We start from the raw sequence: 27,726 nt of genomic DNA on the forward strand, positions 1-27,726 counted from the left end.
TTCCAGAGGTTTGTGAGCAAGACCTTGCGCAAATATTTGGGAATAAAGTCTGCATGAATTCATATTACCCTAAGTCAGCCCTTCAAGATCAAGTCTCAGCCAAAGCGATACTTCTAATCTCTTTCTATTCCACATAGGTTTGATACAGCTCAAATCTATTGCACCATCAAATGAGTACAATATCTTGGAAGCACTGGGCATTTTATTAAACTCCTGATGTGTTTTGTTGGGCGATGGAATTTCTGAGGTGATTGTTCTTTTCAGTGTTTTCTCTCTTTTGTTCCTCAGTGCTGTAAGCCCCCCGCCCCCTCCCTCAGGCCCTCTCTACCTCACGATTCAATCCCTCTCTTCTTTCTTAATCAGCTGGGATCCTGTGTCAGTTGACACAATGATGCATGACTCTTTCTTCTGTTTTGCTTTCTATATCTAATAAAGCACAATAGTTGCACCATGTCCGTCTCTTTAACTCCCTTTTGTTTCGTGCACTGCTCCTGTCGGAGAGCCAGGTTTGCTGCTGAGGTGTATTGAGGAGAATTTATAATTCAGAATTCTGTCTCCAGTATGAAATGTTTCCTTGTACAGTGCGAATGACACTTACAAAGCTTACAAAGGAAGGACCTTGGTCCTCCTCCACACAACAACCAACCTTTTTTGTCCAAACATTCATTTATTCAATCTTTAGATTATATTCGAGCACTGCATTTACACCCAAAACACGTCATGTTAGTGCGTGTGATTAAAGACTGTAGATAGTAAACTCCCTACAGCACCACTGCAAATGAAATGTATCTAATAATGGCTAATGCACAGCAATATATAGCAGAGGCAATGCAATTTACACAGCCAATATACTGGTTCCTTTTTTAAGTCCACTATCTGCAGAGCAACAGCCTACGTGTTTCCTTTTTGATTATGTGCCAACTCGGAATGGCACAAACATATTTAAATATATCGTGAATAAGTCACAGGGTGGCAGTTTACTCCACAGCATTATGAAAAGATGAGATTCTGAGAGGCTGAAATGTATCTAGTTCACTTCATAGATGAATAACTCTGTTCAATTAATTGCACAACAACAATCCGCACTTGGTTAATCTACATCGAAATATATGCAGTGGTCCTCTGTGTTCTTGTTAGCACCGAGCCACATGTTTCTTAGGCACGTTGCTCCTGTCATTTGTATTCAAGGGATATGTTGGACTCAATACTTTCCGGCTCTCATTCACAGAGAAGAGTGAGTCACAAGCCCGAGGCCATCTCTGAAAACACTGCAGCAAAGATACGGCGAACAGATGGACATTTTAATTTCCTGTCTCTTATCCAGTAAGTCCCTCAGGTACTTGGCCAAAAACACAACCCAAAAAGAATCGACTGCATTGTTTTTCCGAGGCTTGAAATTGCCACAATTGCGAAGGGATCTTCCCTTCATCTTCTAAGGCCCACCATGCTTTCACTCAGGTCCCATAACCGCTTGGCCGCATGGTCATCGGTGGCCTTAGAAAGCAATTGTTCTTCTTCGCAATTAGCAAAGCATTTTCCAGACACACCTTCAACTTCAGACGAGCATGCCAGGTACAGTGGGGTCTGAGCACCCTCCAGTGGGCTTTTAAAGAACAACCAGGAGACCAGCCAAAAAAGAGGCTTAATCAGCAGGGGGATGTTGACGTGCCGGCCCAATCTGGTTCTTACGATACCCGGAGTGAGGGCGTTTACAGTTACCTCAGTGCCATCCAGCCTGCGGGCCAGCTCGCGAGTGAAAAGCAGGTTGGCGAGCTTGCTCTGGCTGTAGCAGAAAGATTTGTTGTAGTTCTGTTCGCTGTTCAAGTCCTCAAAGTTGATGCTCCCATACTTGTAGAGTTTGGAGGAGACCACGACGATGCGGCTGGGAGACGACTGCTTCAGGAGGTCCAGCAGGAGGTTGGTCAGAAGAAAGTGACCCAGGTGGTTCACTCCCAGCTGCATTTCGAAGCCCTCTTCTGTCTTACTGTAGGGACACTGGTAGAGGCCGGCGTTGTTGATAAGAACATCAATCCTTGGCTCCTCCTAATTTAATAACACAATGAGTTTAGAAATTCTGGCCACAATTTTTATACAATGTAGATCATTTTAACATGGTCATGTCATTGGCCCATGAACATTTCCTGCTTTCAAAACTGTAACAAGAGTGAGTTCAATCATAACTTAATGTTAAAACAGCTATCATGGCAGTATTTATTAATATGTGGCTCTTTTTGGATTCTCGGAAGCTATAGAAATTAAAAATGTAAAACAGGAAATACACTGGGACCCCTGTTTTTGTTTACATCCCTCAAAATGGTCTATATACTGCATAAATGCAGCACAGAAAACATTGGTTGTATATTTAAATAGGTTAAAATTGACTTAAAATGTAAAAATACTGACATAGAGAAAAAATGAATTGATAAATCTAGTTAAAAAGCAGAACGCCATGCCCCAACAACATGTGATGCAACAAGAGTCCAGCGACACGCAATTCGTCTGTCTGCACCAGATGCGACATGCAAGAAAAAATTAAGTACCAGGGGCCTCATGTATCAACGCTGCGTACGCACAAAAACTTTGCGTACGCCAGATTTCACGCTCACTTTTGGATTTACTAACGATGAAATGAACGTGAGAATGTGCGTTGGTCCACGCCAACCTTATGTCTGGCGTACGTGCATTTCTTGTGTGTGTTTGTTTTATTTCTATTGGCGACTCCTAGAGGCAATTATGTAAAATTGCACACTACAAAGTACCTTTTGAGCCGTGCAATGCCAGCTGTATGGGACGGGATCATCCGCATGTCTAGCAGGTAAATAAGGTTTCCATACCATGCAGTTGACCAGCTAAACGTTAAAAGCGCAATTTGCATCAAGCGCCGGTTTTCCCAATGTAATCTGAGCGATCGACTGCACGCACATTGCTATAAAGGTGCCATCTGAAGACGAATTTGCATACGTGAATCGGAAACGTTTCCATTCAATAAATGTGCAAATAATATGTGCTGCTCAAATGCGCTTAACATAATACACACACTTATTAATGATTCCTACTTGTTTTCCTCGTGATGAAGAGTAGGCAAAATCTGATACGTAGAGGGGCAAAGAAGAATGAGTTCATCAGACGCTGAATTCGAACCGAGTTCATGATCGAAAGTGTCAAAACATGTCGCCATGCGCTTTACGAGCTACACCACTCACGCGGATATAGACACTACAAAATGTTACACCTTTACATCGGACCATTTCTTTTTTAATTCACTGAGTGCGATGTTCAGACCCAACTGCGTTAACCGCATCAGCTAAACTCTCCCACTCTATTTTTTTCTTTTGTTATTAATTCCGGAAAGACAAACTTGCAAATAACAGTTTTCCTCCGGTCTACCTCCGATAGGAGCACCTCCAATTCACATGAATACGCGTGGGATTCAGCGTACGCAGTGTTTCATACATCTGATTTTTTTGCTGCGTACGCACATTTACAGCTTGGTGCGTACGCAATGTTTTAGTATGAATTCAACGCAAGTCTTTGTACATGAGGCCCCAGAGCTGTTCAGAAGTGAGGAATAGTGCACTTCATTCCCAAAGAAATGGTATAGTATATAATCTAATTAATTAATAATAAACTACTTTATTGGTTCTAATATACATCTTCAAAATACTGTATCATCTGCTAGTAGGGTTGTGCAATATAGACAAAATAATCATATTGCGATTTTATGAACAAATATTACGATTTTATTTGCAATTTTGGCATTTTTCAGTGCGCAAGAAGTGCATAATAAAACATTTCACAATGAAATAAAATAGTATTAAGTTTAATAAACAAAACTGTAGTAAAATTGTCTTTAAAACAGACAACATAAAATAAATGTGGTGATAGACACTTGCTGCTCTTCACAGAGTCCCCATGATTCTAAAGCTTCTTTTAAACCTTTAGATCAGGGCTATTCAACTGGCGGCCCGCGGGCCACATGCGGCCCAGAATCAACCTCCGAGCGGCCCAGCCCGTGGTTCCGCCCATAGACAATAAATTAATATATATTATTAATTAATTGTTATTTAATATATTATATTAATATAAATATAAAGTATTTATTATGTCTATGGTCCTGTCAAAAACGCAAATTCCTACGTAAATTACGTAGCCTGCAACACGCAAACAATGCAGAGCGTGCCCGATTGGAAGCGGTGTGCCTGAGCACGGTTCACTTGGGCTCAGGCGCGGTACACTTGTAGGGTGCAAAGCATACCTGAGCCCGAAACTGAAGACGAGACGTGACTTTTAAGGGCCTGTTTCATATAAATTTATTAATCATTCTTACTGTTTAATGAACGCAAACTGTCGTAGATTATTAAAGATGCAAACCCCTCACTGCACCACAGCTGCACCTTTAGCAAACCTTCTAATTCCGGCAGTATGAGGATTTTATGATTGTTTATGAGCGTCAGAAGTGGCTGATCTGTTCGGCGAAATATTTGACTGCGAGTCACTGCATCCTAAACCACTAAAATGATATAACGATATAAAGAAATCTTGACTGTGCTGAGCCGGAGCGCTTCTTAAACTGAACAGTGTATCATCAATGACGTAAGCGTGCTCAGGCTTGAATGCAACAGGAGTGCGGGCCGTCGGGGGAGACGGGAGGGGGGACTAGCGTGCTTCAGCCCAGTTCAAGGCAACTGTACATCATGTGAGTACACCCTCAGATTCTGTAAATTCAGCTGTTTTTTTTATGCACCTTCTGCTCTGTAAATTGACCAAAGTTAAAAGAGAAACAACGAATAAACCTTGTTTTTCAATAAATTTGTTTGTGTTGGTTTTAAAATTTGTCCATATGAGCAGCTTTGCCGCTAAAATGACTGGCCCAGCTAACCTTCTTGGTTTGACAATCTGGCCCAACTAAATTTGTAATTGAATAGCCCTGCTTTATATATATTTTCTCCAGCGTGATCTTTTGGGAAGAATGCTGTTTGCAAACATCGACTTTTCATTTCAAAATTGTCATTAATATAGTGGACCGTTAAACTCAAGTACGGCTCCATTGTTCTGCTGGACCACATATCTGTGGTCGTGGCGAAGTATTCAGTAAACCTGCTTGAGCTCGTGTTCAACGCTGCTTTACATTTCGGGAATAGCAAATCATGTGAAATGAGTGCGAGATGGCAGCTGGTATCTTTTGTCAAGTGTTTGTATTAGTCTTCGGAAGCCATCTTTACTAACGATGTGCGCAGGCATCATATCTTTGCATATATGATAAGTGATTGCGTCTGTAATTTCTTTGTGCCGTTTTCACCCTTTCTCATAAGGCATGGCGCTTGAACAATGGATACTTGTTCAGTCTATTTGGGCTGGCTTTAATGTGTGCTCTTGTTTTGTTTTGATGGACTTTGTCGAAGGCATTGATCATTGATATGACGCTGTTTTAAGCGAAGGAACAGATTTGTAGCGTTGCTCCATTTTGTTGAAATAATCATTTCACAAGTCTTGCAAATGACCTTGCTCTGTGACACATGCTCTCTCCTGAATCCAAAATACTCACAAACGACTGACGTTGAATTTCTCTTTGGCACCAAATCATGTTTATTTTGACCCGCTTCCATAATTTATGTTCTTTCCTCCTGCTCGCCTATTCGGTTCTTCCACTCAACTTCAGCCGGTTAACATCTTTCTCGAACTCAGCTTAGCTGTAATTGCCCGGTGCGCTGCGTCAGCTCTGATTGGTTAACATATTAAAATCACGCGCACAAGAACATATTCTGAATAAAATTCGAAATAAATTAATACATAAAAATTGCAGCCCTATGCGGTTTAGAAATTGCATGTGCTTAAATCGTGTTTTTTTTTTTTTTTGCGATTGCGATTAATTGCACAGCCCTATTTGCTAGTTATTTTATTGTTCAAGATCTGAGGAAAACTACTTTCCTCAGCTACAGTTTGGCAATAAATGCCATAAAACGATACTCAAACGCACATTAGAAGCATTTAACATTGCATAAAGCACATAATCAGCACCTGAAGTGATCATAGTCATAGTAGTTTATGTTGTTGTTCCAATCGCAGAAATATTAATTGTTTTGGGCTTGGACAAAATTAATTTTAACATGGAAAACATACTTTTATTGTGTGTTTTTACATGGGGTGTCCTCCAAGTAATGCAGACTCACTCTTTTCTGCTTCATATAAATGCAGCTGTTTTGCCCCTCTGTTATATTGAGCAGCTGTATTGAAAATGTTATCAGATCATTCAGTATTAATAGTACTGTAATATTGACATTGTTGTTCTTCTTCCTAGTATGACTCTTTTGTAGACTTTAATTGATAAGATAATGAACAGGTAACAATTTTAAATGGTTTAATCTCAAATTACTACCTTTAAAGCTTTGCATTCAATAGACTAATAAAATATTTTGGTCCCACTTTATATCAAGTGGCCCTAACCAGGGGCGTAGCGGACATTTTAAAAGTAGAGGGGACGGCTGTATGAGATCATACGTTCATATAATTATTAATCACCCGTTTTTAAATGGTCTGTCTCTAAAAGTGAGGGGGACGGATCCCCCCCGTCCCCCCAGCATTTAAATTAATCCTTTGATACTTATTGTACATACACTTTTTACACTGTACTTATATTTTGAAAATCACCTATGGAGCTGTAATTATTCATTTTCCTTCAGATTAATTTCTTTATTAATCAGGGGTCGGCACAGCGGAATGAACTGCCAACTTATCCAGCATATGTTTTACACAGTGGATGCCCTTCCAGCTGCAACCCAGTACTGGGAAACATCAATACACACTCATTCACACACATTCTGTACACTACAGCCAATTTAGTTTATATAATTAATCTGTTGACCCATCTATTTTTCTGTAAAAGAATATTTATACTTAAAAGAAATAAAGTTTGGAACCACTTGAGGGTGAGTAAATTCCTATTTTTGAGTATACTGTCCTTTAAAGATACCCATTATACCAACAAACCTGTCTCTAGGGGTATCCCATAATAGGTGTTGTGCAATACAATACATTGTACTTAATTTCTGACGCAAGTATCAAGTAGTTAAGGCCACTTAATATACAAGTGGGAACAATATTCAAAATCTAAATAAATATTCGGAAGCCAACTATTTACTAATGTGATATTAAAACGGAAATCACAATAATAATAAAATATACAGACGAATTACCAAACTACGTCACACGGGTTCCCGGTTGCAAAAATAGACCGGTCATAATAGCAAACATGTTGTGGTTGTCTTTAGGATGCCAAAGTCCAAAAGTAAAAAAACTTAACTTTTACCGTACACCACACTGCTTTTAATGACTACCGCAGACGTCTTTGGCTAAAAAGGAGCTGAATGGAGTGAGCACCTAATTAAAAACGCTCGACTCTACGGTTCTCATTTTATATCAGGTAAGTTCACGCTATGCTGAATCATACACATTACTGGTTTTTGATTGCAGCAATGATTTCAGCAAAAGCAGTTAAATATGGTGAATTAAACTGCGGACACGGAATGCTTAGAATGAAATGTAAACATGTAAGTTCATATTCCCTGCCGTACAGGTGCAGTTCGCTGTCAGAATGCAGTTTTGCTTGTTGACGATTACTCAGGCCTTGTATATTTCTATGTTTCTTGTCTTTGGCTAGGCAGAACCTCGGTTTTTAGCACTACAAAGTTTTGAATCTGGTAATCATGGAGCATTATTTCTTGCATATGACCACACAGAACAAAATTGTTGGCATCCAAAGACTTGCAGGCCTTTAACTTCTCTCTTGTAAAATCACTTGGAGTTTCAATGAGATAGTTGTATACTTCGGGCTGGATGTTTGGCCATTTTGTCTTATCCAATATTCATTGGGAGGGTGCTATCGCAGATGGACCCGTCAGACGGACACCGCTCACTTTAACGATAATTTTGCCGAATCACTGTGCTTATCACTGGGTGACAAGCTATTATAATACGCTGAAAGAATTATGTATATAACATGTATAAAACATGTAATCAATATAACTTATTTCTAAGACAACAACAAACTCTGCACTGCATCGGATGTCATTCCCTCGGTGTAAATGCTAGTGCTCCCGGGTTTTTTTCTGCAACCTCGCTGCGCACGCATTCTTAATGTTTACAAACATGGTAGTTCGTCTATACTCACTAAATTCTTTCAGATGCCTTTATATCTATAGGTCTTTATTGATTTATTGTTATTGTGTAATATTAATAATCTGTAATAAGAATTACAACAACAAGGAATTGCATTAAAATGTTATTTTCAAACATGAAAAGTGAATGTTGTTTATGATAACTGTAGGAACTTAATCACCACTGTCATCTACTGTAACCTAGGTTAGCAAGATTAAGGGAATAGCATCAAGCCTGTCTTATTTCAGGACACTGGATAACTCATTTCCCCTAGAAACATGTGCTCACTGCTTGACCTTTTTAGAGTTGCACAACATGTAGGCTAACCATTAGCATTGTATATAATGGTTGATTAGTTTGCTAATTACTGAATTTGTTCTATAAAATGCTATTTCTGCGTTATTAATATATTATATGTGGAATTTTAACGTCAATATGACCCAAATTCGTGGACTGAAAGAGAATGAGAGAGATGTAAACAAACCCTGATCACTTCCTCGCAGAATCGGCGCACAGACTGGAGAGACGTGAGGTCCAAGTGTTTGATCACGATCTCTCCCTGACTCGGACCGGCCTGATTCTGGATGTCCCGGGCCGCGTCTTCCGCCCTCTGCCTGTCCCGACAAGCCATGATCACGCGGGCCTGCAGCTTCAGCAGCTCCGCCGCGGTCGCCTTCCCGATGCCGCAGTTCGCCCCGGTCACAATTACGGTCTTTCCGCGCATCAGAGCCGCGGGGTAGCTCATTAATCTCAGCGCTTTCCGCCTGAATATGATCCTCCGGGCGATGAAGAAAACGCCACCGCCGAGGACAGCGGCTAAAACCACCGCTGCCGACATCAGTGCATGAGTAGAGGCCGTTGAATGACAGCGTGCGACGGCGTGTGTGTGAGCGTCGTGGACCACATTACCCAGAATGCATTGCTTTGTTGTTGTAATGCAGGCCAATTTCATCACACGATACGGCAGTTGTTCTTAACTACTATAATTTGTTGTCTTGACGAGCATATTAAATGTTTGATGTGATGTTTACATAAATAGATTTACGTTAATATATATATATATATATATATATATATATATATATATATATATATATATATATATATATATATATATATATATATATAATTTAAATAAATAAGCATATGTATGTAATGCCAAAATAAATGCGATAAATAATTGCGGTGTGGCCTAAATATATAGACACATTATTTATTTGTGTATTTATTTATTTAAATACATTTAAAAATCTTCTAATTGATTTTATATAGTTAATTTTCTAATTTAAACCTTCACCAGAGTTTCCCAGTGATGGGTTGCAGCTGGAAGGGCATCCGCTGCATCAAACATATGCTGGATTAGTTGGCGGTTCATTCCGCTGTGGTGATCCTTGATTAATAAGGGCCTAAGCCGAAAAGAAAATGAGTGAATGAACGTTCACCAGATCCATGGTTGTTTTTCTATGAAATGTCAATGGCATTAAGATAAAAAAAGATAACATTTTTGACAAATACACACGAACACACACTTTTTAAAATGTTTTATTCAAATGTTTTTTACATTTTCTTTGTAGCCTAATTACTTGCGAAATATAATAGCACTTCTCAATAAAAATGGCTTATACCGTTTTTAATGTATAATTTGTATATTTGTGGGCTATAAACATATTACGTTACATGTATTTCCAATCATAATTCTTCACAAACCATGTAATTTGCATTTCTATTAATTTTTCAGAGTTTTATTAATTTATTTTTGTGTTTTATGATAATTTCCTTTTAATTAAACTCTAAGAGCTTGCAGGGGAATTTGTACGCACAAAAAGTGAAACGAAAACAAACCATTTCAATACACTTAACAATACTTTTTAATTAGAAATACAAACATATTTTACATAAACATATTTCAAGTGCAAATTTCAGAAAACATATGCTGTACTTCAGTAAACTATAATATAAGTGCGCTAAAATGCTACACAAAACTAATCCTATATCAGAACTAATGTCAAAAATTCAGAACTAATGTTTTTGTGTACCTGTAATATAATGTCACAGTCAAAAACAAAAACTACATTCTTAAATTTATCAAAACCATATATAAATACAGTAAAAAGCCTAGACACGGATTTATATTAGTAAGTATTAATACTAGCTCATTTCAGTAAGTATGTAAGTGGCACTGTGTTGATAAAGATCAGTTCAGACTCGAGAAAGAGAGGAAGTGGATTTAAAGAGAGCAGAAGACAGGACTGATCTAGGATTGTTAACACTGCTGGTTTGGTCGTGGTTCTTACTCCTGGCCCTCAGTGTTTGGGTCCTCATATATGTAACTGCCGACACCTCCGGTATTAACTCCTAAGTAAAAACATCATCAATATGTATCATTTCGATTTTTCTTTTGCTCAACAGAGCTGCATTTATTTGATCAAAATACAGTAAAGTTAGTAGTGTATTGTGAAATATGTAAATATAATAATTATCTAGAGAAAAAGTATTACTGTTGATGTGTGTTTTTATATAAAGAATGAGGTGAAAAGTACCTTTTGGTCCAAAGAGAACAGCGTAACAAGGTTTATGGCAGTAGGGCTGGCCGTCGTGCTGTAGTTTAGAACAAAATCCATGTAATTATACGATCTGGTATTTTTGAGTTGTACCTTTGTGTAGCTTTGTCAATATTAAGGCTAGATAGGATATATATACACTTTTTTCCAGTTAACAATACAGATAGACATTGTTCAAAACCCAAATTTGGTTCATAAATATTTTAAATTTATGTTTTAAGCAGCCTAGTGGAATATTTTAAACCATTTAAAGTCTGCGTATATATATATATATATATATATATATATATATATATATATATATATATATATATATAATATATATATATATATATATATATATATATATATATATATATATATATATATATAATATATAAGTAATATAAGTAACAATACACAGTACTATAGTACTAAAATATTGAAATATATAAATACTAAGTGCCTCAGCGTCCCACCAGTGACGATATACAGCCACATCGCACTGCTACTTGTGTGATGTTGCGTTTATACAACAGTTCAATGACATAATAGTGTATATAAAAGAACATCAAACACGAAGAGTCTCAAAACCCTTTTGTATTAGAGACTACTTTCTTCTTATTCACATCTTCAGCTGACGTCAGAACAGCAGAGACTGTAGATAATTCACTAACATCACTTTAGAGCTAATGTTTGAATGATTCTCTAGCGTAATGTCTAAAGTGATGACAAAATGGGTGATTTTGCCCACATTTTAAGATGATAAGACTCAACTGCATGAATCAGTCTACAGAGATCTAACTATTAGTCCATTACACTCTACAGTATTTCTCTGTTGCAATTGGGAGATCACAATAATTAACCCCGAAAATGCAGCAGAATCACTACCAGATTGCTGTTGTGTTTGCGATAAGGAAAACCGCTAAACACATGCGGGCATTTCTTCTTTCTTTCTGCCAACACAACACACATTCCTAATATGCAAGTCCCATCTCATACTCAATACACTACAATTATATGGTATAAATACACCCCTACAACGTACAAAAGAGAGAGATCGACTTAGAATATCACTTACCTCTTAAATAATCATTTGATCAGCTGTAGTTAGAAATTACGCTGTTTTAGCTTATAATGGCTTATTATGCGGTCTCTGTCGCCATCTTGTAGATGGACAACATCTTTAGTCTGCTCAATGATAGGTTAATGGCCACCGACGCAGTGTCTCTCAGAAATAATAAATATTTAAAATTGCATAGTTGCAATCTAAACAACTACATTCTCCACTAAAAAAGCCTCAAATGTACATTATAATGTCCAACAGCAGTAATATTCGTCAAACTGTAGAGTGTCCTCTGCTTGTTGCTGTAAGTGGGCGGAGTAATACACAAGGGTGAAGGGTGAAGTGGCGGTACAAGTGCTGTTACTAACAGAATATCGCACGACTATCAGCAATCAGATTCAAGAACCAGACAGAACTGTTGTATAAACTAAAATATACTTATATTATATTTATTATTTGAGAATCCAAAACAGTAAATAAGTAAACCTGCAGTGTTTTGTCACTGTGTTCCTCACCTCCGCATGGCTGCCCGCAGCTAGAGTCTTACTGCACCTCTCGCAGCGCAGGCAGGGTCTGTGCCAGTCTTTACCCAGGGAACTGACCTTTTCAGCTGAGGCACAAAGAGAAAAACACAGGCCCCTCGGTAAGCATCAGGAAACCTCCAGAAATGCTAATGTATGTCCTGCTACTGCCGAGCACACAAGAGCCGGCGCAAGTCCACATTTGGTGAACTTTAATGTCTGAATGTCAGCGCTTACCGAAGTACACTGTTTTGTTGCACCTTGGGCAGATGTTCGGCTCACCAGAGAACGAACTGAAACTTGCAGCTGGAAAACAAATGTAGCAAACTATCATTCTCATATGTAACATTCATTGACATGACAACAGCATCTTTTTTCAAAAGAAAATAATGCTTATTATCGCATTTTTAACATTTTTTATTATCATCACTTAACAAACTGATCTTTACTTAACTGCTCGTGATCAATTTTATTATCATCGCTTAACAAAAGAAAATAATTATGTAGGCTAATCAACATCTGCGCGTATAAACACGTTTCCTTATCTATGAAAGAGTGAAAGTGAAAGTAAAGGCGGAATGAAGGAGGCTCATTCTTTATCCTCGCGCTGCAGATGGTCTGTTTAACTGTTTTCTCGCTATAGTGAAGCGTTCAGTTTTTCCACTTACAAAGTCCGCCATGTAAATAGCCAATGCGCCAGAGACTCTGATTGGTTTATTTTCAAAACACACCTATAACTCATTAAGAGAATAAGCTCAACCCTGTTAGACCATGCTCCGCAGTGCAGAGCGGATTTTTCCGTCCTTAAAATAGCAAAAGTGGATTCAGACATGCCCTTAATGCTTTCGCGGCCTGCGCTTCAGACTTTGTGCCTAAATCGTAAAAATAGAGCCCAAAATGTAATATCCATTTCAATCAAACTGGATGCTATAGGGCACCCAACTGCAGCAGCTGATGTTGAATGAATGTGAACTTAAAGTGAAAGTTTGACAGTAAATCTGTTAGTGAACAGGCAACACAAACACATGTGTATTGCACATGTGCTACTGTACTACATTCATTCACCGCAAAGAAAAATAAATATATGTTTTATCACAACTATCATGTTGTTTTTATCACTATACTTCAAACGATAAGATCTCATCCATCCCTAAACCATAGACAGGCATTATAGAAATCTGTTACAAACGATTACAAAGATACAAAGATTTGTGCAGGAATTTAAAAGATTGTTCACCCAAAAATTTAAATTTCCAAACCTTTATGAGCTTCATTTTCCTTCAGCTTAGTGCCTTTATTAATCGCCACAGCGGAATGAACCGACAACTTTTCCAGCATATGTACACTACAGCCAATTTAGCTTATTCAATTCCCCTATAGCAGTGGTTCCCAACCTTTTTCCTTGGAGCCCCCCATGTACATATATGAAAATTTGAAGCCCTCCCCCTACTGTGTGTGTGTTTGTGTATTACTAATGTATAATATGTTTAAAAAATATAAATTAATCAGTTTTACATTTATTAAAATTAAGTTTAATTAAATTTTTAAAGGAATACACAGGAATTTATATTTTAATTTATAAACAAATAAATGTTTTTTTAATCTGTGTATGAACACACGTTATGCATAACGCTGATCTTATTGTCTCTGGGTGTTTCGTTTTCTGGTGACTTTTCATTTTGCTTGGTTTCATGCTGTCGTTTCCCATTTTTTTTACCACAGAAGACACATTCTGGCCGTAACTTGTCTTGACCTTCAATAAAACCAAAATTTGTGTACGTTTTGTCATAGTGTCTAATCTTTTTCTTTGCCTCTAAAGAATCACTGCATTCACGTTTCTCTGCCATTTTTGTTTTGATTTTGCCCTTACGTTGACAAGCACATTGCGCGAGTGAGCAAAATTTAATTAAGTATTTATATAAGATTTTTTTTTACTATTATATTGGAATTTTAAGCATATGTTTTTATTTTTAGTCTTTTGGTACTTAAAAAAATAATAAATAAATAAATAAATATATATATATATATATATATATATATATATATATATATATATATATATATATATATATATATATATATATATATATATATATATATTAGTGGAGCATTTTATGCATGTTTCTACCTCAACACTTATCCACTCCCGCGCCCCCCCTTGTGAACTCTGGCGCCAGGTTGGGAACCACTGCCCTATAGCGCATGTCTTTAAACAGTGGGAGAAACAGGAAGACCCTGAGGAAACCCATGGGAAAACAGGGAAAACATGCAAACTCCACACAGAAACATCCAACTGATACAGCCGGGGCTCGAACCAGCGACCTTCTTGCTGTAAGGCAACAATGCTAACCACTAAGCCATTGTGCCGCCCTTCAAACCTTTATGAGTTTCTTTATTTTGTTGAACACTAAAGAAGAAAATCTGTAACCATTGATGCAGGGGCGTCGCTAGACCCAATTTACTGGGGCACGTGCCCCAGTAAAAATCTCTAGTGCCCCAGTAAATGCATTGAGATATGTTTTACTTTATATGCAAGTGTATTTATTAAGAGTGGTAATTCCGAAATCAAGACGTTATTCTCTATGTGCAACCGAACCAACGCTGGTGAAAGCAATGTAGTTTAATCAAAAAGCAAACTGGCACATCTTTGCGTGTGCGCAAAGAACACACGTGCCTCTCGCACGCGCTGCTCTTCTGCCGGTGCGAGTCCCGGTAGTTAACATGCGTGCCAAAAAAGCAGGCTACTTGCTTGTCACGCGTCGCTCATGTGTGGTGTCGACAAAACTAAAGTTTAAACAATATGGTGATCGTACTAAGCATGCCTCCAGATAGATTTTTTTGTATTAAGCAAAAATGGGATGACGAGTCAGGGAAGTAAGATTTAATAAGTGAAGTTTTCAAACTAATTTCGAGAGGAGCACGTGATATGATTGACTGCAGCTGGGCACTCATCTACATTCACTAGTTAGCCAATCAGATTAACCCCAACTCACTGTAAGTAGCCTAGCTAGAACTACTCTCTTATCTTCATTTTCCGAAGAAACCCCCCATCCACCCCTTCTCCTCCTTTTTTCTTTTACCACGGGGAGCTCTCGAGAACCACCTGATCTCGTACTCCCCTCATATGCTCTATGGACCAGGCGGGAGCCCTGGGCTCACCTATCTCCGAGCTCAGGGTTCTCTCCCGGGACAGCATGCCAAACTTGCTAACAATTGTTAAACAATATCTAAGTGTGAACTCTTGAAACCTAATTCTCTGCCATGTGTCAAGTCTAAGACAACAGATAATTCTATAAAACATATTTTTGTTGTATTTTATTGAATTCAAATGAATTAAATATTTATGCAAAAGATTTCTTAAATGATCTTAGCATATCACTCTAGTTGTGTCTAAACATTGTTTTCCAGATATATTTAAGATTATTTAGAATAATAATTGTATAATAACAAGAATACTTTTATTTATAATAAATATTTATATAAAAAAAATACATATATATATGTGTGTGTATGTATGTATATAGTGTGTGTGTATATAAATATAGTGTATATAGAGTAGAGCTTTATGTCTAGCAACGCCCCTGCATTGATGTAAATATTAGCGACTACTATGTAAGTCAATGGTTATGGGTTTGCAACATCCTGCAAAGTATCTTATTTTGTGTTGAACAGAGCAAAGAAAGTAAAACAGGTTTGGAGCAAGTGAAGAGTGAGTAAACGATCACAGAATGTTCATTTTTGGGTGAACTATCCCTTTAAGGCTGAAATTACCGACTCGTTTCAGGCATGTTAAATGCGACAGATAATGTCTGAAATGTATAATTAAAACTTAATTAGAGATTTGATGTATGTGATTTTCTTTACACTAGTAATAATCGTATCTCAGACAAACTCACCTTTCACTGGGCCTCTAGTGGCCTTTTTCTCTTCAGTTTTGGGTTTGGTTTCCATGGCAACAGGAACAGAGTCATCGCCGACAGGTGCATCATAGACGTATGATCCAGCCCCTCCGATATTCACACCTACACACAACACAGTACAGTCGCTTCTTCTTTAATTCTAGTCTACGGCTGATATTTAAACAGCTCAGTGAGCAAGAACTTTAAATCCATGTAGCAATAACCCACATCTGGAGATCAGAGATTTAAGCAAGGAAGCTCCTCATGTGTGTCTGCCTCATTAAGAAATGGGTAGCATCAAAGGAAAGCGTGTCCCACTTGCTGCAAGCCCCACAAATTAGGAAGAGACACATGCAAGACACTAATTAGATGCACTGTACCTTTCGGTCCATAGAGGGCAGCATAGCATGGCTTGTGGCAGTACGGCTTCCCATCATGCTGTTGACAGGGAGTAAAAGCACATCACTGAGATTAATTAGGCCTCCGGTTCCTGCCATCCTTGTCTGTTGTCATCAAAAATTAACATCGCATGCTGTCCAAATATTACAGCACAAAATATTCGCAACATCTAAACTGCAAATAACTGCACCTGCCCTGTGAAAAAGCATTACATGTATTCATTATATATATATATATATATATATATATATATATATATATATATATATATATATATATATATATATATATATATATATATAGCCGCATCGCAATGCTACTCGTGTGATATAGGGTATATGCGGAGCTAGTGTTTCTTCCCATACTGATGAACTTCCGGTGAGTGGTTAAAGTGACTTTTTACCATTTTATACTGTTCCTTTTACAGCATCGATGTTGTAATGTAATCAAAATATAATCAGTTAAATAGACTTCAGCAGTAAGTTAGTTGCTCAAGCATAAAAACAAGATGAAAAGCTATTTACATGCATGTGCCCGTCAGAATTAGCAGGCTAGCAGAGAAGCTCCATTGAATATACTGAGGTAAAATAAATGTTCATATTTTAAAGACATGGTGGGGGGAAATGTAATTTAATGCAGTGCTTCTTGTACATTCTGAGACCCACTTTATATCGGACATCACTCAGGCAGTGGAGATCGCTAATTTTTAAAGAAAACAGACCTTAAACGCACCGATTTTGTAACTGAGTACAGCTTGACCCAGGTAACTGACAAATTAAAAGTCCTTCCGCATACTTCCGCATATACCTTATTGCGTACATGTGTTCCGCATGTATCATCTGCATACATATGAACAAAGACATTTGAACAAACTGAAGGAAGGTTGTTTATGTAGAGAGAAAATAACAAAGGTCCCAGAATGGAACCTTGAGGTACACCCGTGGACAGAGAGAGCGGGGGGAGAGTGATAATCATTGATTCTGACTGATTGTGATCGATTTGATAGATATCATTCAATCCAATTCAATGAATCTGGTGAAATGTAACATTTAGTTAGCTTGGTCAATAATATTTTATGATTTACAGCGTCCAAAGCTTTTTTTCAGGTCAAGAAACACAGCACCAACCACAACTACACCACCTTTATACAATAAAAGTTTTATATTTTCTATGAAAGTCTCAGTGAAGTCTTCAGTCAAGCTCTGATACCGGATTGCATTGGATGAAGAGAAAAGGAAGCGTTGTTCAGATGTTTAACTAATTGTTTGGCGATGAGTTTCTAGCGAACTGATAATCTGTAGTTGAGCAATTTCAGCGTTATGGATGAGACATTTGCATTAAAAACTCAAAACTTAAATTTACATAGAAAGGATGTTAACGTTATATTGAAACATCTGTTTATATTTTTCAGAACAACTGACCACAGAGTTGTGGGGGCAGAAAAATATCAATCTGTAAACATGTTTTGTACTTCAAATAAGCAAAATAAACATGCGTTATGGATGTGACAAAAAGAGTTAGCAAGTTTACAGTCTACAACATAATTTGTAGAAATTATTTGTAGAGTTAAACTGCACAATCCAAATGAAATAATGCTCATCAAAAGCATAAGAGTTGGATCTAGAACAAACATGATTGATTTTATTTGACTTAATATTGTTGCATTTCTGAGGAAAAAGTGTTGTTATGGATGTGACATCTCTCCGTTATGGATGTGACCGATGTGAAACTGCCACTTGTGCGACTTTGGTAAATCAAATATAATTGTTTGAAAACACTGACAAAGACATTTGAGTATTTCTAAAGTACTGTAAAATACAAGCCTACACACACACACACACACACACACACACACACACACACACACACAACGGTTTTCGTATTTTGGTGAAAACTTAATTTTTTTTCATGGCAAGGTTGACATTTGCATGGAATTGCTCAGTAAACACTGTAGTATACTTTAGTTTTTACTAACTGTAGTGCGTTGTAATATAATAATTCCCTACAAGGTATTAGGCCCAATCCCAATTCTACCCCTTAGCCCTTCCCCTTCCCCCAACCCCTCGTTTTGCGCGTTCACATCAAGGGGTAGAGGAGTCCAAATTCTCTTTAGCATGAAGGCATAGGGCTAAGGTGAAGGGGTAGATAGCCCTTTGAACAAAGATTTTTCAGGACCACACTCGAAACCAAGGTGTACATCAGTCACAACGGCAGGATCGCTGCTCCCGGAAGTAAGGAGATCCACAAATTAGTGTTTTTTGTCATCATTACAAATTTTTACAACAAACAAGCACATGTTTTAATATATTCATAACCGCGTTCATGTTTTACCATCATGCTTTAAAAAAAACGCTAAAATAAAAATGCTAAATTTTACGATCTATAATCCCTAATAATAACTCCTGTACAGCAGTCCCACAACATTCTGACACTGGATGACACTCGAATACCCTGTCAGAAAAGTCTAGTGGCTGGGAATGAGCTTTTTACAGTGTCTGCTATAATGTTAATGTTGTTTATTGTGTGTTTACATAATTATAGCCACGGTGTAAATGCGCAGTATAGCTACAATCTTATTGCCACATTAGATCATTATGATAACATGATATATGCCTTCAGTGATTTCCTGAAGATAAATCCCAAAGAATAACACAACTGGAATCTCTACAGCAGTCGCGATCGTCTGATCTCATATGAAGCAAGAGATCGCGATGACATATGATGACGTGTGCAGGTGCTGTAGTGCTGTCCCATTTCTTAGGGGTAAATTTTGAAGCCCTTCCCATTCACACTTCGTTTTAAGGGGAAGGGGTAGGGGTACAAAAATAGAACTGGGATTGGGCCTTAGTATTGGGTAATTTACTGTATTTGTTGTGTTACCACATCAACAAAAACACCACAAAAGATTAATTCAAGTAATGTACTATAGTATTGTTTTAAAACACTGCAGTATTTACCATACAGTACTATAGTATTTATTTTCATGTGTGAAACACCATTGTTTTCACTGTAAAATAAAAGTTTCATCGTTTACAGCAGTGATCACCAAACTTGTTCCTGGAGGGCCGGTGTCCTGCAGATTTTAGCTCCAACCGTAATCAAACACACCTGAACAAGCTAATCAAGGTCTTCCTAGGTATACTAGAAACATCCAGGCAGGTGTGTTGAGGCAAGTTGGAGCTAAATCCTGCAGGGACACCGGCCCTCCAGGACCGAGATTGGTGACCCCTGGTTTACAGTTACTTGATTATTAATTCATTCATTTTCTTTTCAGCGCAGTCCCTTTACTAGGTTACTTGATTGTTAAAGTGTCATTTTTTTCTGATGGTTGTGATATTTAAACATCATTCTTGCTCATGTAATAGTGCTTAAAAGGGTCACGACATGAGAAATCAACTTTTCTTTCGTTTGACATAGAAGTGTTTTGACATATAAGAGGGCTTTGTACCATTAAAAAGAGCATTTATGTAATCAAGCTCCAAAAACAGCTTGTTTGGCTCCTGTGGGATTTGTGAAATCACACGGGCAAATGCATTTGGGTCACAGACCAAAAGGGGTTTTCAAGCATCTAAATAAATAAATAAATATTACCTTTACATTTAGCCTTTTTCTATACTGTAAATTTGAATATGTCTTGTTTATCTGTTGTTTTATGCGAAAGATGATGACTATTGTACATTTTTACCATTGTTTACAGTAGACATTCACTAACATGTCATATACAGTTGAAGTCAGAATTATTAGCCCCCCTTTGATTTTTTTCCCCCTTTTTTTTCAGCTTAGTCCCTTTATTAATCTGGGGTCGCCACAGCGGAATGAACCGCTAACTTCCAGCCATCACTGGGAAACACCCATACACACTCATTCACACACATGCACTATTGACAATTTTAGCCTACCCAATTCACCTGTACCGCATGTCTTTGGACTGTGCGGGAAACCGGAGCACCCGGAGGAAACCCACGCGAACACGAGGAGAACATGCAAACTCCACACAGATATGAGCCAGCCAAGGCTCGAACCGGTGACCTTCTTGCTGTGAGGCGATCGTGCTAACCACTGTGTCACTGTGATGCCTTCAGAGTATTTTACTGCAGATTACTTTGCAAACGGAACTCAGAGTAATTGAGAGTTTTGCAGAGAAACTTATTGAAAGATGAAGCAGCCATCTGTACCGGGGCTGACAGCAGATCCATCCCAATCCACGAGTAAACCATTTCAGAATCCTTTGCCAGTAAATGATGGATCTATATGAATAATGCTTTCAAACACAAGAGCAAGAGGTCGTGCTGTTGATGTTTTTTTTCATGCAACTGTTACAACCAAGCTGATATCAGTGGAATGCATACTGTATCTGTTTTATATTTGATTAACTAATAAAAAGAGTACACAAGAAGGACAGCAAGGGGCGGCATGGTGGCTCAGTGATTAGCACTGTCGCCTCACAGCAAGAAGGTCACGAGTCCTGGCTGGGCCAGTTGGCATTTCTGTTCTCCTCGTGTTCGTATGGGATTCCTCTGGGTGCTTCGGCTTCCCTCACAGTCCAAAGACATGCGCTAGGTGAATTGGATGAACTAAATTGGCCGTAGTGTATGAGTGTGTGTGTGAATGAGGGTGTATGGGTGTATGTCTCCTAGTACTGGGTTGAGGCTGGAAGGGCATCCGCTGTGTAAAACATATGCTGGAATAGTTGGCGATTCATCCCGCGGTGGCGATCCCTGAAACATAAGAGACTAAGCCGAAGGAAAATGAATGAATGAATATTTAAATGAATTAATTAATGAAGAAAGACCAATACTCCCATCCCTAACGGTCATAACAATGCATCTGTATGAATTAATGCGAACTAGCCTCTAGTTCAACACAATGTTAAATATCTACAAAACTCCATGAAACTGTGTTACAACAGTGGCTGTTTACTGACTAGCCTCAAAGGAGACACTACTTATTAACAGTGGTGGAAAGAGCACTGAAAAATCATTCTCAAGAACCATTACTTGCCTAAACATTACACACACTATTTAAACAGCACGCTCACTTAGTGATGTAACGTTGTGCGCCGAGGCTTCGAAGCATGTATCAACAAAACGATACATCCCGAAGTGAAGCAGTGTACCGGAGCTTGATTCGTTTTGCCCTATGGTTTAGCCATCATCACGTGATCAGTGACGTCCGAAGCTTCATTTTCGCCTATACCCTCGTGACTGCTTCGAATTTTGATTCAAAGGTTTAAACATCCCCATGGGTTAGTAAAGTGTATAGAGAGAAATTAGGCATCGATTACATACATTTCTAATGTTTCAAAGCACTGCACCGGTCCCACACACCAGTAATTAAACTAAAATACAATCGTAATTTATAGTAAAAAGGTTTTGAACCATAGTAAAGTGTATTAGCGTATTTTTTTTACAACTATCTTTAAAGAAAATCACTCATAGCGTAGTATAGTGTTTAACGGAGGCCAGCTGGCGAGTGCAACCCGAAAGCATTACTCACACAGCCTCCTCCTTAGAGCATTTGCCACCCATGCAGGAATTGCTGGTTAGATTCCCGCTTGGAACGGGACTGGTTGTAATTTGATAAATGTAAGTACTTTTGTACATAACAAACCTTATGTATAAAAACTAGAGTAATTTGTTTATATTACTGTTGTTGTACTACTACATGAATGGGCTGGTCAGTTATGAACGTTTGACATTATTGCAACACAGTGCTTTCCCACACTCTAACCAGAAGAGGTCCTCATCGAGCATTGATTTAGAAAGCTTCGAGTAACGAATCTTTTTTCCGATAGAATTGAGTCGAGCGCTTCACTGGTTCAAAAAGCTTCATTTCACCATCACTACACTCATTCATTCATTCATTCATTCATTCATTCATTCATTCATTCATTCATTCATTCATTCATTCATTCAATCATTCATTCATTCATTCATTCATTCATTCATTACCATTGCCATTGCCGAGTCTTGTTATTTGTATAGTGACACTACAACGCGTTGAATTGTCACTAACAGTAAACAAGACTCAGCAATGAGTGAGTGTGCTGTTTAAATAGTGTGTAACAAGTCTTTGACAATCCTCAGGTGGTGCGAGTGTGATCAGTAGGAATGAGGAAGCATCTGTGTGTGTGAGCGAAGTGCATGTATGAAAATGTAGTCCAGAAATGGCGGATTTGTAGTCCATAAGTTATTGTGAGTGAGATCCAGCGATCTTAGGAGTTACAATCGCTGGTGATCGTGAAAATCATATTGACGTCAAATACTGACATTTATTTGTCAGGTATGGCAACCACAATCCTACATATGATAGACGTCTTATTGGTAACTTCCACACAACATCAAGCTGTAACATCGTTAGACGTTGATATTTTGTTGTTTGTAGGTTCCGTTGGGAAGTAACCAAACTGCAACGTCTGTCCGATGTTGCACATTGACGTCGGTCTGACAGTGGGTTCTAACATCAACCCAACTTAACGGTTTCCCAACCCTGTTCCTGAAGGCACACCAACAGTTCACATTTTCAACCTCTCCCTAATCAAACACACCTGAATCATCTTATCATAACATCAGAAGAGACTCCAAAACCTGAAGTTAATGGGTCAGAAAAAGGAAGACATCCAAAATATGTACTGTTGGTGTGCCTCCAGGAACAGGGTTGGGAAACGCTGCTCTAGAGTATATACACTTCTGGAGAGCGCCAAATTCGTCCGAGGAGCTACGCTTTTTTGCAGTTTTTGTTTTCACGAATCCACCAGAGGCCGCTGTGTACGCTTTTTGAGATATTTGAGATTTCTCTCGCAAGTGCCATTCACTCCTGCTGTTCTTGCGTAAATCCACCAGAGTGACTGATTAACTGACTGACCAATCGACTGACCCAGCCTCCTCCTTCCCTAAACCCAACCAATAGTATTCTCAAAAGCACTGACTGACCCGCCCACCCACTTCACTAAACCCAACCGACAGTTTTAAAAAGCAATCCAGAAAAAAGAAAAGCCCTCGTCTGATTTTTCCCACGTTTTTTAGGTTTTACCACAGTCTTACCCTGTTATTTACTTGTTTATTTCATTTTTTTGGCTTTTGTTTCACCTGCTTTCTAAAACCAATCTTCAACTGACTCAAACCCTATCATCAAGATCAACTCCTCTCTACGTCTCAAGTACACCGACTTACATGGCAAGCTACTGGACAAACTGGTAACAGTGGTCAGCTGGTAAACACGAAAAGAAACGACGTCATACCGCCCCCTAGTGTTCGTTTTAAAAATGAAATGCAGCCATACGTTCTTCTGGATACATTACATGCGATCTTCAGAAACATATGAAGGGCTGTGGTTTCAGAATGAGCCTATGTCTCATCAATCTGATGTCATGTTGACGTCCTGTGCCTGCTGGGATCTGTCATTTTCATTTCACAATAAAAGTGAAAAGGTCTTTAGGTAAATAAAGGTCAGTGAAAAGTTCTTTGTGTAACCCCAAATGGTTCTTCTTTCTATGGTATTGCTGCGAAATACACTTTTGGAACTTTTTAAGAGTATAAATTGATTTCAGAGCATAGAATCACCAAGAAACAACACTCTAGTGCGATTTGGGAAACAGCCACTAGATGGTGCGGCGGCCATTTTGTAAATGAAAATTCCAATAGAACAACAGCACATTAAAAGTCTGTAAAATAAACTATTAAAAGTGCTGATGATTGTTATAGTAAGTGTTGTATTGTCATCTTTCAGGTTGAATCTCAGCTTTAATGCGCTTTTTAAATAAATAAATAAATAAAAAACAAAGAAGCTGCTTGCCATCGCGACAGCAATAAGATCCAATGGAGACCCGACCGCTTTCACTCCAAAATGGCGGAATCCAAGGCTGTTGCAGGGCTCTGCTATTGCAATGGAACATTTTATTGAGTGTCGCCTCTTGGTCATTCTAAGCTCTTTGTTTCAGATCTATGCTTGACAATTTAGCAATAAACTGAAATGTTTTATTAAAATCTCAGAGTAATCCAAAAGTAATCCAAATACATTACCTCAAATAAGTAATTTAGATTACATCACAGACTCAATTTTCATCATGTAAGGAAATGGCAGATGCCTTTTAGTAGGGTCTTTATCTTCAACACTTTCTCTTTTCCTCCATTTTCTGTCTCTTTTTTCTCTTTTTTCAATTAAGGAGGCGTTCAGCGATTCAAGAAGAGGGAAGACACACAAGAAATGTTTGAGCTCAAAGAATTAAGTGCTAGAGTTAGGAGGAGGGAGTGCAGTTTAGTTTAGTTTTGTTTTTTAGAGAGAAGAGTGTTTTTACAGGTGGTTTGTCAACCCCACTCACCTGTGTGAAGCTCACTTCATAAATGCACATATTAATATCTAATCAATAAGTACTAGTGTCTATTTATTCATTCATTTTCCTTCGGCTTAGTCCCTTATTTATCAGGGGTTGCCACAGCGGAATGAACCGACAACTATATTTGTTTTACGCAGCGGATGCCCTTCCAGCCGCAACCCAGAACTGGGAAACACCCATACACTCTCACAATCAAAACCACACTCATACACTATGGCCAAGTTAGTTCATCCAATTCGCCTATCCTGCATGTCATGTAACCGGAGTGGGAAAACCACGTGAACACGGGAGAACATGCAAACTCCACACAGAAATGCCAACTGGCCCAGCTGGGATCAAATCATCGACCTTCTTACCGTGAGGCAACAGTGCTAACCACTGAGCCACCGTGCTGCCAAAAATCACAATTATATGAATATTATCTAGTAAGTAAATGCAGCCTATATATAATAGTGAGTACTAATATCTTCTAAAAAGGCAGTATCTAATGAATAACGTAATGGATCAGATACTACACTCTAAAAAACGTTGAGTTATTTATTTAACCCAATGGTTGAGTTTAAAATATTTGGTGCTTTGTTGGGTTGTTTTTAACCTTTACTTGGTTATTTATTAATAACTCAACCTGTTGGGTTAAATATTTGGTGCTTTGTTGGGCAATTTTGAACCTTTATTAGGTTTATTTATTAATAACTTAACCAGTTGGGTTAAATATTTGGTGTTTTGTTGGGTTATTTTCAACTGATTTAACTGACTAATGTCGTTTTTTGCATTATGAACTTTATTTAAGCTCTAACACAATAATGTAATTTTTTTTATCAAATGACCTCTCCATGTCTTGTTTTTTATATCCATTTCACCAGCATTTTTAATTATTGATGATACAAACATGCGCTTCACAACCAATCTATATTAAGCAGATAAACAAGCTACACTCTAAAAAATGCTGGGTTATTTATTTAACCCAATGGTTGAATTTAAAATATTTGGTGCTTTTTTGGGTTATTTTGAACCTTTATTAGGTTTATTTATTAACAAAACCAGTTGGGTTAAATATTTGGTGCTTTGTTGGGATATTTTATAACCTTTGTTGGGTTATTTAATCAATAACTCAACCAGTTGGGTTAAATATTTGGAGCTTTGTTGGGATATTTTATAACCTTTACTGGGTTATTTAATCAATAACTCAACCAGTTGGGTTAAATATTTGGTGTTTTGTTGGGTTATTTTCAACTGATTTAACTGACTAATGTCGTTTTTTGCATTATGAACTTTATTTAAGCTCTAACACAATATTGTAATTTTTTTTCTCAAATGACCTCTGCATGTCTTGTTTTTTATATCCATTTCAGCAGCACTCTTAATTATTGATGATACAAACATGCGCTTCACAACCGATCTATATTAAGCAGATAAACACGACTGACCCAGCCTCCTCCTTCCCTAAACCCAACCAATAGTATTCTCAAAAGCACTGACTGACCCGCCCACCCACTTCACTAAACCCAACCGACAGTTTTAAAAAGCAATCCAGAAAAAAGAAAAGCCCTCGTCTGATTTTTCCCACGTTTTTTAGGTTTTACCACAGTCTTACCCTGTTATTTACTTGTTTATTTCATTTTTTTGGCTTTTGTTTCACCTGCTTTCTAAAACCAATCTTCAACTGACTCAAACCCTATCATCAAGATCAACTCCTCTCTACGTCTCAAGTACACCGACTTACATGGCAAGCTACTGGACAAACTGGTAACAGTGGTCAGCTGGTAAACACGAAAAGAAACGACGTCATACCGCCCCCTAGTGTTCGTTTTAAAAATGAAATGCAGCCATACGTTCTTCTGGATACATTACATGCGATCTTCAGAAACATATGAAGGGCTGTGGTTTCAGAATGAGCCTATGTCTCATCAATCTGATGTCATGTTGACGTCCTGTGCCTGCTGGGATCTGTCATTTTCATTTCACAATAAAAGTGAAAAGGTCTTTAGGTAAATAAAGGTCAGTGAAAAGTTCTTTGTGTAACCCCAAATGGTTCTTCTTTCTATGGTATTGCTGCGAAATACACTTTTGGAACTTTTTAAGAGTATAAATTGATTTCAGAGCATAGAATCACCAAGAAACAACACTCTAGTGCGATTTGGGAAACAGCCACTAGATGGTGCGGCGGCCATTTTGTAAATGAAAATTCCAATAGAACAACAGCACATTAAAAGTCTGTAAAATAAACTATTAAAAGTGCTGATGATTGTTATAGTAAGTGTTGTATTGTCATCTTTCAGGTTGAATCTCAGCTTTAATGCGCTTTTTAAATAAATAAATAAATAAAAAACAAAGAAGCTGCTTGCCATCGCGACAGCAATAAGATCCAATGGAGACCCGACCGCTTTCACTCCAAAATGGCGGAATCCAAGGCTGTTGCAGGGCTCTGCTATTGCAATGGAACATTTTATTGAGTGTCGCCTCTTGGTCATTCTAAGCTCTTTGTTTCAGATCTATGCTTGACAATTTAGCAATAAACTGAAATGTTTTATTAAAATCTCAGAGTAATCCAAAAGTAATCCAAATACATTACCTCAAATAAGTAATTTAGATTACATCACAGACTCAATTTTCATCATGTAAGGAAATGGCAGATGCCTTTTAGTAGGGTCTTTATCTTCAACACTTTCTCTTTTCCTCCATTTTCTGTCTCTTTTTTCTCACCTCAGCATGTCCTCCTGGATTCAGGGTCTTGTTACAGCGTTCACACTTCAGACAGAATTTGTGCCAGTCTTTCCCCAGAGACGTCACTTTCTCCGCTACAAGACACAAA

General features: G+C 38.0%; 2 protein-coding genes across 2 annotated transcripts in view; both read right to left on the reverse strand.

Annotated features, from left to right (window-relative positions):
• Nucleotides 1–647: 647 nt before the first annotated feature.
• On the reverse strand, nucleotides 648–9,052 carry rdh14b (retinol dehydrogenase 14b). Its single transcript, XM_056480978.1, has 2 exons — nucleotides 8,639–9,052; nucleotides 648–2,043 (listed from the first exon to the last, which is right to left on the reverse strand). Exons 1-2 carry the CDS (start codon nucleotides 8,990–8,992, stop codon nucleotides 1,426–1,428), a joined length of 972 nt encoding a protein of 323 aa, XP_056336953.1. The 5' UTR covers nucleotides 8,993–9,052; the 3' UTR covers nucleotides 648–1,425.
• A 628-nt stretch (nucleotides 9,053–9,680) lies between these two features.
• crip2l (cysteine-rich protein 2-like) overlaps nucleotides 9,681–27,726 on the reverse strand; it is a 31,433-nt gene continuing 13,387 nt past the window's right edge. Inside the window, exons 2-8 of the mRNA XM_056480983.1 lie at nucleotides 27,618–27,712; nucleotides 16,561–16,618; nucleotides 16,178–16,303; nucleotides 12,519–12,587; nucleotides 12,276–12,370; nucleotides 10,695–10,752; nucleotides 9,681–10,509 (exon numbers count right to left, since the gene is read on the reverse strand). Of these exons, the coding sequence (XP_056336958.1) occupies nucleotides 10,445–10,509; nucleotides 10,695–10,752; nucleotides 12,276–12,370; nucleotides 12,519–12,587; nucleotides 16,178–16,303; nucleotides 16,561–16,618; nucleotides 27,618–27,712 (566 nt within the window). The 3' untranslated portion in view covers nucleotides 9,681–10,444. The remainder of the gene's footprint in view (nucleotides 10,510–10,694; nucleotides 10,753–12,275; nucleotides 12,371–12,518; nucleotides 12,588–16,177; nucleotides 16,304–16,560; nucleotides 16,619–27,617; nucleotides 27,713–27,726) is intronic.

Source organism: Danio aesculapii, chromosome 20, assembly GCF_903798145.1.
Source record: "Danio aesculapii chromosome 20, fDanAes4.1, whole genome shotgun sequence".
NCBI lineage: Eukaryota > Metazoa > Chordata > Actinopteri > Cypriniformes > Danionidae > Danio > Danio aesculapii.